This window comes from Carcharhinus amblyrhynchos, chromosome 25 (assembly GCF_965287045.1).
Source record: "Carcharhinus amblyrhynchos chromosome 25, sCarAmb.v2.hapA, whole genome shotgun sequence".
Classification (NCBI taxonomy): Eukaryota; Metazoa; Chordata; class Chondrichthyes; order Carcharhiniformes; family Carcharhinidae; genus Carcharhinus; species Carcharhinus amblyrhynchos.
Window position 1 is genome coordinate 15757690 of NC_137348.1, and position 13416 is coordinate 15771105.

General features: G+C 41.4%; 1 protein-coding gene across 5 annotated transcripts in view; it reads right to left on the minus strand.

Moving 5' to 3' along the window:
* ttll11 (tubulin tyrosine ligase-like family, member 11) overlaps positions 1–13416 on the minus strand; it is a 133214-nt gene that overhangs the window by 115148 nt on the left and 4650 nt on the right. For all 5 annotated transcript variants that reach the window (XR_013889460.1, XM_080212172.1, XM_080212170.1 and 2 more), the window contains exons 2-3: positions 5401–5500; positions 1057–1190 (exon numbers count right to left, since the gene is read on the minus strand). Coding sequence is in view for 4 of the 5 variants with exons in the window: in XM_080212172.1 (XP_080068298.1) it covers positions 1057–1190; positions 5401–5500 (234 nt within the window). In the remaining variant the exon portion in view is untranslated. The remainder of the gene's footprint in view (positions 1–1056; positions 1191–5400; positions 5501–13416) is intronic.

Consider the following 13416-nt stretch of genomic DNA (forward strand, 5'->3'; position numbering starts at 1 on the left):
TCTAAAAGCACTTCAGGGTCAAATTACTTATTTTTAATTTTAGCCAATTTGATATAGGTAAATACCACAGCTAAAAAGGTTTCATGCAGCAAAATTTCAAAATGCAACAAGATAAATGACCAGATAACCTGTTTTAGGATAATTGACCAGTTGTGGTGTAGCAACTGAAATATTTCAGCATGTTTTCACCTTCTTTGATGGGGACCTCTTAGTATATACCTTAAATAGGGCTAAGTTAGTTTTTTTTTAAAAAATGATATTTCCTGCAGGAGTTCCAACTTACTTTTGATATGGCCGTAGATGGTCAGAAAAAGTCTGAGACTACATACACTCTCTTAATTGCTCTGCCAAAAGGTCCATTTCATTAAAATTTTTGAACTAATGAAGATCATCTCAAAACGTCCAACCTGAAAAACGTACCTCCAATAATGCAGCCGTTCCTCAATCGAGCACTGAAGTGTCAGCTTAATTATCTATTAGTGTCTCTGCAGTGAGGCTCGAGAACACAACTTCTTACTCAGAGGCAAGAGTGCCACTACTAAGCCAAAGCTGACACTTCATAATCTGCTTTACATATTCCAAATTCTTCCTCAGTTTTTCCACATTCTATGATTTGCTAAGTTGATATCACTAGGAAATTAGAAATCATCCGTGCTTATATCAAGATAGAAACTATTTATACCACCACACCATTTATTTCCTCTCCAATCTTTTCAGTGTTATGATAGATATGTAGCAGGTGGACTTAGCCACTTTTCTATCTCATTTTAAAAACTGAACAATTTCCATTTGAATATCCATTTCTAGTATCAGCTACTGTAACCTTCAGGTGCTCCTACTAGCCCACCAATATCATTCTCTATAAAACTGAGGTATAATTCCTAACAAAAATGATATGCTCATTTGTCTCAAACCTTACCAGACAACTTAGTTCCTCATCTCAACTCTGGGCTTCCTTTCTTATAACTAATGGACACAGAACAAAAATGATGATGCACTTTGGAATATTTGCTGATCCACAGTACTAATATGGTTGTAATTTTCTCAGCATTTTACCTGATCTGCAAAATTTTGATATTCTTCTGGCAAAATCCAAGAGCGAGGATAAAACTTGTATTCTTCAGGGAATAATTCCTGCATTGTTCGAACAGCCCGACTAAAATTGATTTTACGCACTAGTTCTGTCATGCCTAAAAAGAATAAAAGGAAACTGCAATTATGACCAGACATGGTTGAATTCTACAAAGTACATCAACCTCTAATATGCTAAAAAGCAAATAAAGGTTCATCAAAACAGAGTAAAAAGCAATATACTTCCCGCACTCAGTGCATCAAAAAATGGAGCTCAATATTCAAAAACTGAGCTATTGAACAGGATACCATTCCAAAGTGACAAGACAAACATTTGCACTGAACTACACTTTTTAGCTTTAGCTTCTGTATCTTTGCTCTACTGCTTGTAACTTATAGTAACTTTGTTTAGCTGACAGCCATTTCATCATTATACCTGTTACTTGCAAACCCATGCTGACCACCTGCTTCAACTACTTTTTTGGCCTCAGCTACAGTCTGTTCTTGGGAAAAAATATGTTTCTTCACCACTTCTTGGTTTTATGGTGATGTTCAATGTTGTCACCTTTCTATCTTGCAATAAATTCTGCTATCTCCTGGAACTGAATTCCCACAGACTCAACCGTCAAGTAACTTCTGTGTTCATTACACCTGTCTCTGAACTTGATCAGCAATTCAAATTGATATTCTATGCCAACTCCACTCTACTTCTTAACTCTTTCCCACCACAGGACTTTCGATTCAAAATGTCTTAGTAATTGCCATGTAACTAATTCTATACAACTTCTCTGCATTCATGCATGCATAATTTGACTGATACTCCAGGAGAGTCACATCATTCCATTTAACCCATTCTATCTTATTACTTTCTCTATAACTTTATTTGACCACCATTACCTGTTCTCGTTCTACTTTCATCATCTCTCTCCTCTACCCTCCCAAATCTCTTCTCCTTTCAGAGCTCTATTTTCCTGCTTAGCTGCCAGCATTCCAAGTGTTGTAAAATCAGTCTGTTTTAACCCTTACACAGTGGGCAAATAACGAGTAGATGTCTTATTAGTACAAACAATATTTAAACCCACACAATCAATAATCATCCACCCGACCAACAATAAGTTATCTCACAGAAAATACTAGAATTCAAGTACAATACAAGACTGACAAGTACCCAAACAGATATTGGCCTTTATCCGTGCGCTGGTTTTGGTAGTTGTCTGTGTAGTTTGGTCCTTTGGTCTGGTCTGGCATGGCATTCTGGCTGTAGTCTTTCTTCCTTCCTTCTCAGGTGTGGTGGCTCTCCTCTTGCTGGTGATGTTACCATTGTTGTAGCTCGTTCGTGGGGTCAGAGAGAGAGATTCCTGGTTGTGCAGCACCCTTTATACCCCGTTTGGTTTCACGCCCCTTTTTGGCAATTGCCAAATCAAACAGGACTTGATCACCCTGTTTGATAAGAGTCCAATCAGGTGCTACCACAATCTCCGGATGTGTCCCCAGCGGCCTTGCCTATAGGTGTTGTAGGCACATAGGTCACATACCTTCCTCCTAAACAAAGATTCACAGTGCCCCTATGTCTGGCACACAACCTAGTGTGACCAGAAAGTCTCTTTCATCCTGGAGATGGCCCATATCCTGTTTATTCACTCATCAGAACATAAGAAATAGGAGCAGGAGTAGGCCATCTAGCCCTTCGAGCCTGCCCCGCCATTCAACAAGATCATGGCTGATCTGTCGTGGCTCAGCTCCACATTCCCACCCTCTCCCCATAACCCTTAATCCCCTCTCTTATCAAAAACCCATCAACCCACGTCTTAAAAATATTTAGCGAGGTAGCCTCCACCACTTCAACAGGCAGAGAATTCCAGAGATTCACCACCCTTTGAGTGAAGAAGTTCCTCCTCAACTCCGTTCTAAACAGCCCCCCTTTTATCTTGAGGCTGTGCCCCCTAGTCCTACTGTCTTTTTTGAGCGGGAAGAGTCTCTCCACCTCTATCCCATCCATCCCAATCATCATCTTATATGTCTCAATGAGATCTCCCCTCATTCTTCTAAACTCTAACGAGTACAAGCCTAGTTTATTCAGCCTCTCCTCATAGCTCAACCCCCTCAACTCCAGCATCAGCCTAGTAAACCTCCTCTGCACTCCCTCCAAGGCCAAAATATCCTTGTGCAAGTACGGCGCCCAAAACTGCACACACTACTCCAGCTGCGGCCTCACCAATGCCCTATACAGCCACAGCAAGACCTCCCTACTTTTATATTCAATCCCCCTCGCTATGAAGGCCAGCATCCCATTAGCCTTCCTGACCACTTGCTGCCCCTGCAAGCTGGGTTTTTGCGACTCATGCACAAGGACCCCGAGGTCCCTCTGCACTGTCGCCTGCTGTAGTTTTTCGCCACGTAAGTAATAGTCCTTCCTACCAAAGTGGACCACCTCGCACTTGCCAACATTAAATTCCATTTGCCAGTTCCTGGCCCATTCGCCCAGCCTATCTAGGTCCTTCTGTAGACTCTCCACACCCTCCGCACAATTTGCCGTTCCACCAATCTTGGTGTCATCAGCAAATTTCGACACCATACACTCGGTTCCCTCCTCCAGATCATCTATATAAATGGTAAATAGCTGAGGCCCCAGCACTGACCCCTGGGGCACGCCACTAGTCACCATCCACCAATCCGAATAGCACCCATTGACCCCCACTCTCTGCCTCCTATTTGACAACCAATCCTCTATCCATGCTAACACCCTACCCCCAACTCCATGTCCCCTGACCTTCTGCAATAACCTCTTGTGAAGTACCTTGTCAAATGCCAGGGTTGCAGCCTGTTTGTCTCTATCTTTAAACTGCAGCCTGTTGATTTAGTTTCTTGTCCAATTGTCCCAGAATGCTTTACAAAACACCATTTTAAATGGTCTGTTTGGCTACACAGGATAAGCCCACAGTTTTCTACTGTGTTACTCTTGGCATCTGCCAAAGGACCGACTGAGGCACTTGTCACTTCTTCCTGACAAATTGCAACCCAACACCTCCATCCTGCTCTCACCTGGACTTTCTCAAGATTACCCCCCAGCAGAGTTGCTGCCTGATAATCTTGACAATCTCTTCTACGTCAACCTTACTGTTGACCTAGCAAATTAATCAGCTATCTCTAGAATGTGCATTCATGACCTGCGCCATCTGTAAACTTACTGTGGATAATCAAATCAACATCATGGCTGAATTCTCCCAAAACAAAACCAAGTACTCAATAGGTGGGAAAATTTCACGCCCATTTTTTGGGCATACTTGAATGAAACTCAGGTAAACAATGCTCTTCATTGTAATGCAGTGTACCATAATGTGATTCATGCTGGAAAGAACTCCAGATATGATCTCACCAATGTCCTGTATAACTGAAACATAACCTTTCCATGTTTGTAGCGAATTTAAATTTTCATTTGTTTGGCCGGCTGCAGTTTGAGTTGAAAAGGGACATCAAGCTGGAAAGCAGTATTTTTTTCCCTCTTTCTCCCCCCCGACCCGATATTAGAAATTCTGCTGTTTAGCTGAAAGCAAGGCTTCTTGCCTTCTGGAGTGGAAAATTTGATGTTGGTGGCTAGCATGTGTACAGTCTCTTTCTCCCAGGTATTCTGGGAAGCTATTCTGAGTGTATCCAGAGAGCTATTAGAAGTTAAAAGCTGAGAAATCAGGGTTTCAATTCTCCATAGGACTCAGTTCTATTATCATGTGAGCATTAGTCTTTGCTATGTTAAACATGTGGAAAGGGTTTTGTTTATGGGATGTCTTGTTTGATTGGAACATTTTAGATATGCTTGTTAAAGGTTACACATTATCATGGCTGTTTTGTTTGTAATTGATAAATGTTACTGGTAATTTTCTTTCTATACATGCTAACTATATTCTTAAATAAAAACTTTACTTGATAAAAGCTCCCTAGTGAGTCATTTGAATCATACCTATCATGAAACATATCATGCTTACCCTAGCCAAATTCAAAGTGCAAAACTCATGATCCAAATTGTCTTCTGAACTGAATTATAACACTTTGCTAATTTTACCCCCTATACCATGACTTCTTATTTTTTGCTATGATCCAATTGTTTATTGCCTAAAATTACTAGATCACCCTTCATTCTACTGATTTTCATGCAACAGAACTCAGAACGGAAATAGTTTCTTTTTGGATACTTCCCAATGATTTTTTTCCTAAAGCACAATTCATAAAATTATACTAGAAGAAATAATATTATATTTACCTAATTATTGAAAATCAGATTAGGAAAATGGGCTAGCAATATACTGGGTGAAGTCACAGGGTTGACAGATGTACCTGGATATTTGTTGACTTGACCCGAGCAGCTCACCTCACCATCATGAAAAGACACTCCATGCCAATAGATATCACAAAGGAGGCGACGCCCTGTTGGAAACTGGAAGATTAAAAAAAAGACAGTTGACAGAATTAATAACTGCATTTCAACTCATATGACTGGAAGTGGAAAAGGAAAGAACATTTTCAGATCAAGTCTTTCATATCCTCAGATATCCCAAATTGCTCTACAACCAATGATTTATTTTCTTAAATACAGTTATCATCTAGGCAAATGTTGCAACCAATTTAGAAAATGCAGCACCCCTGTCAGCAGCTAATGAGCTAGTGTCATTTAGCTGAAACAACAAAGAACCCAGCATGGACCCATCACCCACCCAACCATAGTTCTCACTCCCCGGACAGCCGCTTGCTGATCATTGCAACAGAGTCACAAAGTTCCAGTTGATGTTACTACTGAGCAGCCAGGTCCCAGAGAATAATCCCAGCTCTTTGATTTTTCGCAGGTGCCTTCACTAAAGATCCACATCCAGGATTCTGTCTTCATCAAGGATCTACATCCAATATTCCAACCCCTCCTTTCAATATTCCTCTGCCCTGGATTGTCATGTACATTCAAGCTTTCATATAATCTCTCAGGTACCCTGTTAAGAGAACATTACTGCTTCACACACTGTAGTATGGTAACACCAAATTTTTGATTTATCTTGACACCTGGCTTTTCACCTAACTGACTTTAAATATGGTTCTTGCAGCTATTTCTAACTCAGAGCACATTCTCTGCATTTTAGTTGAGTTCTCCTGAACAGGATTTTATTCAACTTGTTCCAAGACATTTTTATGTCCTGCTCCCAGAGAGCAAAAAGTCCAAAAGAGGAAGTCTACTTTCTTCAGTTTCCTGGTCCTGTCCAGCATCTTCTGTTCAGGCTGTCCCTGGATGATCTTTTGTTTGCAAAACAACAGTTTAGCTTTTTTTTTAAAGCCCATAATTGTAAATCCTCATTACGATGCAGGAACAATTTAAAATGGAACTAAAAACTATGACATGCAGCACTTGTTTTAAAAACATGAAACTAAAATTTTAATCCTCTCAACATCATATTTCTAATACCCACAATAGAAAAGAAATTATTTGAACTCTCCCATTTCCTAACACAGTGCAATGTCCGGGCTGTCACATGCATGACTCAGGCACCAGGCTGGCTCCCACATATTCCTAATATATAGCATAGCCCACAGGAGGCTATATATTTGACACTCTTGCTTTAGATCAATCCTTACTGTTAACTTATAATGAACAGATACTCTTCCAGGGATTCCAAATTTAATTAGCCCCAGTTCCAACTCGAGTTTAACCAAATAAACTAAACAAACTGAGGGACAAAGTAAAAAGGTGTAGCCCCTAAACAAAAACAAATCACAAATAAAAAACTTTAAACATGAAATCAAAATGTAATTAAAAGTGTCAATAAGGCACCCCAGGCCCTGCAGTGCTCAACGTGCATAGAAGACCTTAATGGTGCCAGTGAACACCACATGCTCCCTCTCCAGGGGCACCCAACAGTGAATGTAGCTATGGTAGAGGGGCAGTCGGTCAGGTTGAACAATCCCCTCAATTACCCGCTGTCATTCTTTTACATCGTCAGTTTGTTTAATTGGTAAAAGAAAGAAAGGTAGCACCTTAAAGGGGCACCACCGAAACAAAAGCATAGCACAAGTGAAATTTAAAACATCAAACCAAAAGATGATTAAAAGTGCTAATTACACACTCCAGTCCCTGTGGTGCCCACTAAGCACAGAATACCTCGATGATGCCTGTGGACACCACTTGCTTCTTCTCCAGGGACACTCAGCTGTAAACATAGCCATGGCAGAGGGAGAGACAGTCATGTCAGATAACCTGCTTTATTGCCCGCTGCCTGGACCTGTTGATGTACAATTACATCAACTTTGAGCTGATACTGATTTGATAGAAGAGAGCAGAGTCACCAGGAGTAAACAGAAAACTTTGGCAGCGGTAGGATTCAAACCAACGCCTCTATAGAGGCTGGAACTGGAATGCAGTGCTTTAAAGATATTGTGGCATCATAAGCGGTCATCAACATATTCAAAATATGTAATAGTTACTTAAGCATTAAGAGATGCTGTTTCATAACATGTTTAAGATGCTTCTGAAAAAACCATATGCTCTTAACATCAACGAAAGTTAAAACAGCCCTTATCACCTTATTTCAGTACAACGAACAACCATCTAAAATGTAGCTTAGTTAGCATTCTGTTGTGCTTGATTTTGAAATTACAATATAATTGTAATTACTGCTTAGCAAGGGGATAAACTACACCAAATTGACCAGATGTGGTTCCAGACTATAAAGACTTTTTTTATAAAAAGTGAAAGTTGAAGATTAATATCTATTTTTCAGTTTTTAATCCACATAGCTATGCACATTATAAAATTCTAAAAATCAGTTAAATAATTATGACACAAAAGTAGACCATTCTGCTAAGAGTCCATGCAGTCAGTCCCATTCATCTAGTCTATCCCTAGCACTGCAAGTTTATTCCTCTTCCATCGAATTTCCTTTTGAAATCATTCATCAGCTCCACCTCAACCAAATCTGAAAGATTGCAAGTATTAGGTAATCTTCTTTTGCTGCTTACAAAAGTTTTTCCTCACATCCTGCCTTCATATTTTGCCCCTAACTGTAGATCCGTATATTCGAAAGATCTTGTCCCAGCTGAAGGGTAAAATTTACTTTGTCTAAACTGCCATAACCTTTCATATAACTACCAGGTCTCCTCTCAATCTTCTTTGGTTACAAAACAACCCCAGCTTCTCTAACCTAGTCTTGTATCTGAAATCCTTCATCCTTGGAACCATTCCAGTAAATCTCCTTGGCACATTTCCTAGGACACCTAAACAGCAGTAAGCAGAACTAGATCAGTTCTTCAGTTACAATTTAATCAGATCTTTTGAAAGATTCATAATATCTCTGCTTTTGTATTAAATTACATTATTTATGAAGTCCTAGATCCCACTGCTAAAGATTGATGCCCACGATCCCTGGACCTTCTGTTCCTGCATACTTTTAATTGTGCCATAAAGTTAATATTGAGGCAATTTGGACTTGATGGTTCATAGCTAAAAAAAGCATGCAGGAACAAAGGGGTTGGGGATCTATGCATAGATCTTTGAAGGAGAGTCCTAATAATCCTAGGACAGCACAGTGGTTAGCATTGCTGCTTCTCAGTGCTAGGGACCTGGGCTTGGGTCACTGTCTGTGTGGAGTCTGCATGAGTTTCCTCTGGGTGCTCAGATTTCCTCCCACAGTCCAAAAGACATGCTGGTTAGGTGTACTGGCTATGCCAAATTCTCCCTCAGTGCACCCCAACAGGGTATGGCAACTAGGGATTTTGATGTGGGTATGCTGGCGTTGGACTGGCGTAAACACAGTAAAAAGTCTGACAACACCAGGTTTTAGTCCAACCTATTTATTTGATAATATACTCAAGCTTTCAGGGTTAGCCCCTTCGTCAGGTGAATGGAGAGTTCTGGCCTCAGACAGAGCATATAAAGCACAGACAGTTTAGAGATTACTGATTAGAATGCGAATCCTTACACCTAACCTGCTGTTCAAGACCTGAAGTGGCTGAAGCACTGATCACAGGTTAGAGATGTGTATTGTCGCCAGACAGTACAGTAAGTGAGGTTTTGCAAACCCAGCAAGTCACGGGGGTTACAGATAGTGCAACATGAACCCAAGATCCCTGTTGAGACCGTCCTCATGTGTGCAGAACTAGGGATTTTCACAGCAACTTCATTGCAGTGTTAATGTAAACCTACTTGCAACACTAATAAATAATAACTTGCAATGATTGGTTTTCAAACCAGAGGAAGGTAGACTGTAATGCTCCCTAACTGCTGTTATTTTGATACATAGATAGCTCATGGTTTGGGTGTGGTAACACTAAAATGTCAGTTTGCTGGTGTTTCCATTTTCGAGGTAAGGCATCGTTTCACATTTCTCTGTATTAAATTTCATCTGTGAAAAGTGTGGCTATTCTGCTAGCCTACCAAGGCCCTGTAATGGTTGAATACATTTTCATCAACCACACCTCAAACTTTGGACTTGGTTCTTGGAAATGAGGTGGTGGTAGGTACCAGATCAGAAACCCCCAAGGTATATTATGAAGCTAGACTAAACAATTTCCTGTTTTTGGCATTAGTGCGAGGATAAGGGGTGGAATTTTCCCCCCAAAATTCTAAGCATCATAACAGTGAGGAATGGTAGTCTTCCATGCTGGTCCTTTTGGCATGTCGTGCACTGCAGTTTTCCAACAGTGCAATGAAAGTGCCTCCATGTGAATCACAGTGGCATTGAGGCTCCTGGCATGTTACTCATCCAAAGTGGCCAGAGCTGTGTGCCATTAACTAGGGAAAGCTGCATTTAAGTGTTGCTGCAACAGCCAGTCATGCCAGGAAGATGGCACCACATTCAGCAGTTCCACAGTTCACATAGGGAGAGTTAGGACAGTTGCTGGATGCCATGGAACAGAGAAGGGCCATCTTCTTCCCCACAAGAGGTCAATTATCAGGCAAAAGGATGACAATGTGGCCTGGGAAGTGGTGGCAGTAGCTAGTGCCCATGCATTGGCATGGAGGATTGGGGGCCAGTGCAGAAAAATGAACATCTTTCTTCAGGCAGAAAGGGGTGAGTGTCCATCCCACGTCACAACCTGAATGTCCACATCAATCCACTCCGACACCCAGTGGCCTTCTAGCACTTGACATGCTAGCAACCATCCTCCAACCCTTCAGGCAACACCCTCCCCTCCTCCAAACAATCCTTTCCTGCCTTGACATATGCCACCCAACACCCTGCACCCTTCCACCTATCAGGATTTCAATCTCCATTTTGACCTAGGAGAAAATGGCCTATAATTGCCACCGGGAGTGGAAGACTGAAGGTGGGGTCCCTGAGCTGTGCCTCCTCACTCTATTTAAGGAGCATGCAAAACCCAGTCTGCAGGTGATCAAGAAGGCAAATGGGATGCTGGCCTTTATAGCGAGGGGGATAGAATATAAAAGCAGGGAGGTCTTGCTGCAACTGTACAGGGCACTGGTGAGGCTGCAGCTGGAGTACTGTGCACAGTTTTGGTCGCTGCACTTGCGCAAGGATATTTTGGCCTTGGAGGGAGTGAAGAGGTGGTTCACTAGGCTGATACCAGAGATGAGGGGGGTTGGACAATGAAGAGAGACTGAATAGACTGGGTCTGTACTCACTGGAGTTTAGAAGGATGAGGGGGGGATCTTATAGAGACGTACAAGATGATGAAAGGGATGGATAGGGTAGAGGTAGGAAGATTCTTCCTGCTCAGAAAGGACAGCAGGACTAGAGGGCACAGCCTCCAGATAAGGGTGGGGGGGGTGAAAAGCAGTTTAGAACGGAGTTGAGGAGGAACTTCTTCATTCAAAGGGTGGTGAATCTCTGCCTGTTGAAGTGGTGGAGGTTACCTCGCTAAATATATTTAAGTCACGGGTAGATAGGTTTTTGACAGACAAGGGAATTAAGGGTTATGGGGAGAAAGCGGGAAAGTGGAACTGAGCCACTTCAGATCAGCCATGATCTTGTTGAATGCCGGGGCAGGCTTGAAGGGCTAGATGGCCTACTCCTGCTCCTATTTCTTAGGTTTGTGTTCTTATGCACTGACCCAGTAAACCACGGAACCAATTACAGAGTGATGTAATAGTGAGCTGACTCACTATAAATAAGGAACTATGTAGAATTGTGGAGTGACCCCAAGTTTGAAGTTTTGTTGTATTTTCATTAACTGCATTTTGAAGGGTTCCTTCTGAAGAAACATTGGTAGCAGAGGAAAACGCATCGTCATTTGGTGTTTGTTTTTGAAGAAGCTCGACAACTATTTCAGAAGGTAGAAGTAAACTGGTAATATTTGATTGTCCTTGTCTTTTCAGATGCCAAACCATATTGGCATTGGAAGGTGGAGGTGGAAGTGTGGACCCTTGTCATCACAATACCAAAAAAAACGCAAGGTACAGCATTAGCTTTATCGCTTTCAATTAAGAGCAAGATAAGTAGTATTTTCCGACTGGACAGCAGATGCCCTGAATAACAAAGGAGGGCTACAGTTCCTGATACAATACTTAGATAAGTTTTACCAGAAAGCTGAGCTCTTGGAGAATTATGTAGGATGGGTGATGTTTGACAGGATTAGGAGACAAGACACCCAGTCCATTGAACAGCATATCATGAATTTTGACAGGTAAAAGACTAATGAAATTTAATTTGGAGATTCCAGATGCAGTATTGCTTTTAAGTTGTTGGACTATGTGTGTCTATTGCATATGGATACTCTTAGTTATGACTGGAATACAATTAAAGTAGAACAAAACCCCTCTTTGATCAAATGGCAGCATCACCAAAAAGATTTTTCAGGAAACAATCTTTCCCCGCCACCTTGTTCAATGCAGACCGGAATACCATAGCATCCGGAACAGAGGAGTCAATGGTGATTCAAACATGTGCCAGTACAAATGGTACAAGAAGGCCTTTAGACATAGTTATGTTAATAACAGACCTAGTCTCAAAAACAGTTAGAACTGATTTGAAAATAGGGAAAGATAAAGCACTTGGGATACTAATAGAGGACATTTAAAATCGCAGGAATGCTAGAAAGATTGTGAATCGCTGTTTCCAATGTGATTTCCCATACCACTATATTATAAACAGCCCGAAAAGAAGAAATCATGTCTTTGAAACCATGTATCACAGAACACATGGAAACCGACAATGACAAGGATAAGGACCAGGAAGGCATTGTTTTGGTGGTAGAAAAGTTAAGTCCCATAATGAGCGTCCTGATGATAGACTCTTCCAATTGTGCTGTTTTAGCTAGTGAATATATGTCATAAAATATAGAAGGACATCCCTGCATCCTGTTGAGAGTCAATCACTAACAGGAGATTTCAATGATGTAGTGGCGATGGATCTAAAGATACGAGACTTGGACAAACGCACCTATCTATTGCACCTTGTAGACATGGCCACCCGATTTAGCATATACATGGTGATTTATAGCAAAGAAAGACACCATTACAGATTATGACCCACTGGATTGGGGCCACGTGGGAGAATTTGCAAATGATGAGTTTCAAAACATGTGTGAAAATTTAAATATTGTAATAATGCACACTGCAGCAGAGCCCATTCAGCAATGGCCTCTGTGAAAGGAATCACACAGTAATAGAAGATTTATTGGATAAAATTTTGGCAGATCAATCAGGCTGTAAATTGCAGATTGTATTAGCATGGGCAGTGCACGCGAAAATGTGTTACAAATGGTGGGGAGGAGGGGCTATAGTCCATACCACTTGGTTTAACGTGAGGAATCCAAAGTTGCCGTCAGTATAAACAGATGCTCCCTTGGTGCTAGAAGGGACAAGCATTAGCACCATTTTTCTGCATACTTAAACACTATGCAGGCAGGGATTAAGGCTGAAGTTTCAGAAGGGCCCTAAGGCATCACATAAGACCAGAGATATACTTTGGAGAAAGGGGATAGGATCTACTATAAAAGAGAGGGCAAAAAGAGTGGATAGGGTGAGGGAAAGTGATAGGAACCGACAGCAAGGCAGTTATAGTACAACAAGGTAACCAGATAGTGCAAGCTCACTCTTAGAGTAGTGCGACTTGGGTATGAATTTGGTGTATCTGAGCAAGATGCAGAAGTGCAGGAGGCACCTTATACCTCACAAGTATGTACCCGAGTCATTTTGAGAAGCAATGAGAGGGAATCTGATGATCAAAGTACCAGTGAAGCAGGGGATGAAGGTGCTACTTCAAAAGGTTCAGCTACCCAAAGTAGGCACAACAGTATCATACACACCTGAAGGGTCAGAGGCCATTATAATCTGAAAAGCAGGAAAGGCTTCAGGAAATTATCAACACTGGCTCAACGTACAAGAACGAGGGCAAGAAGCCAAAGCTATAGATT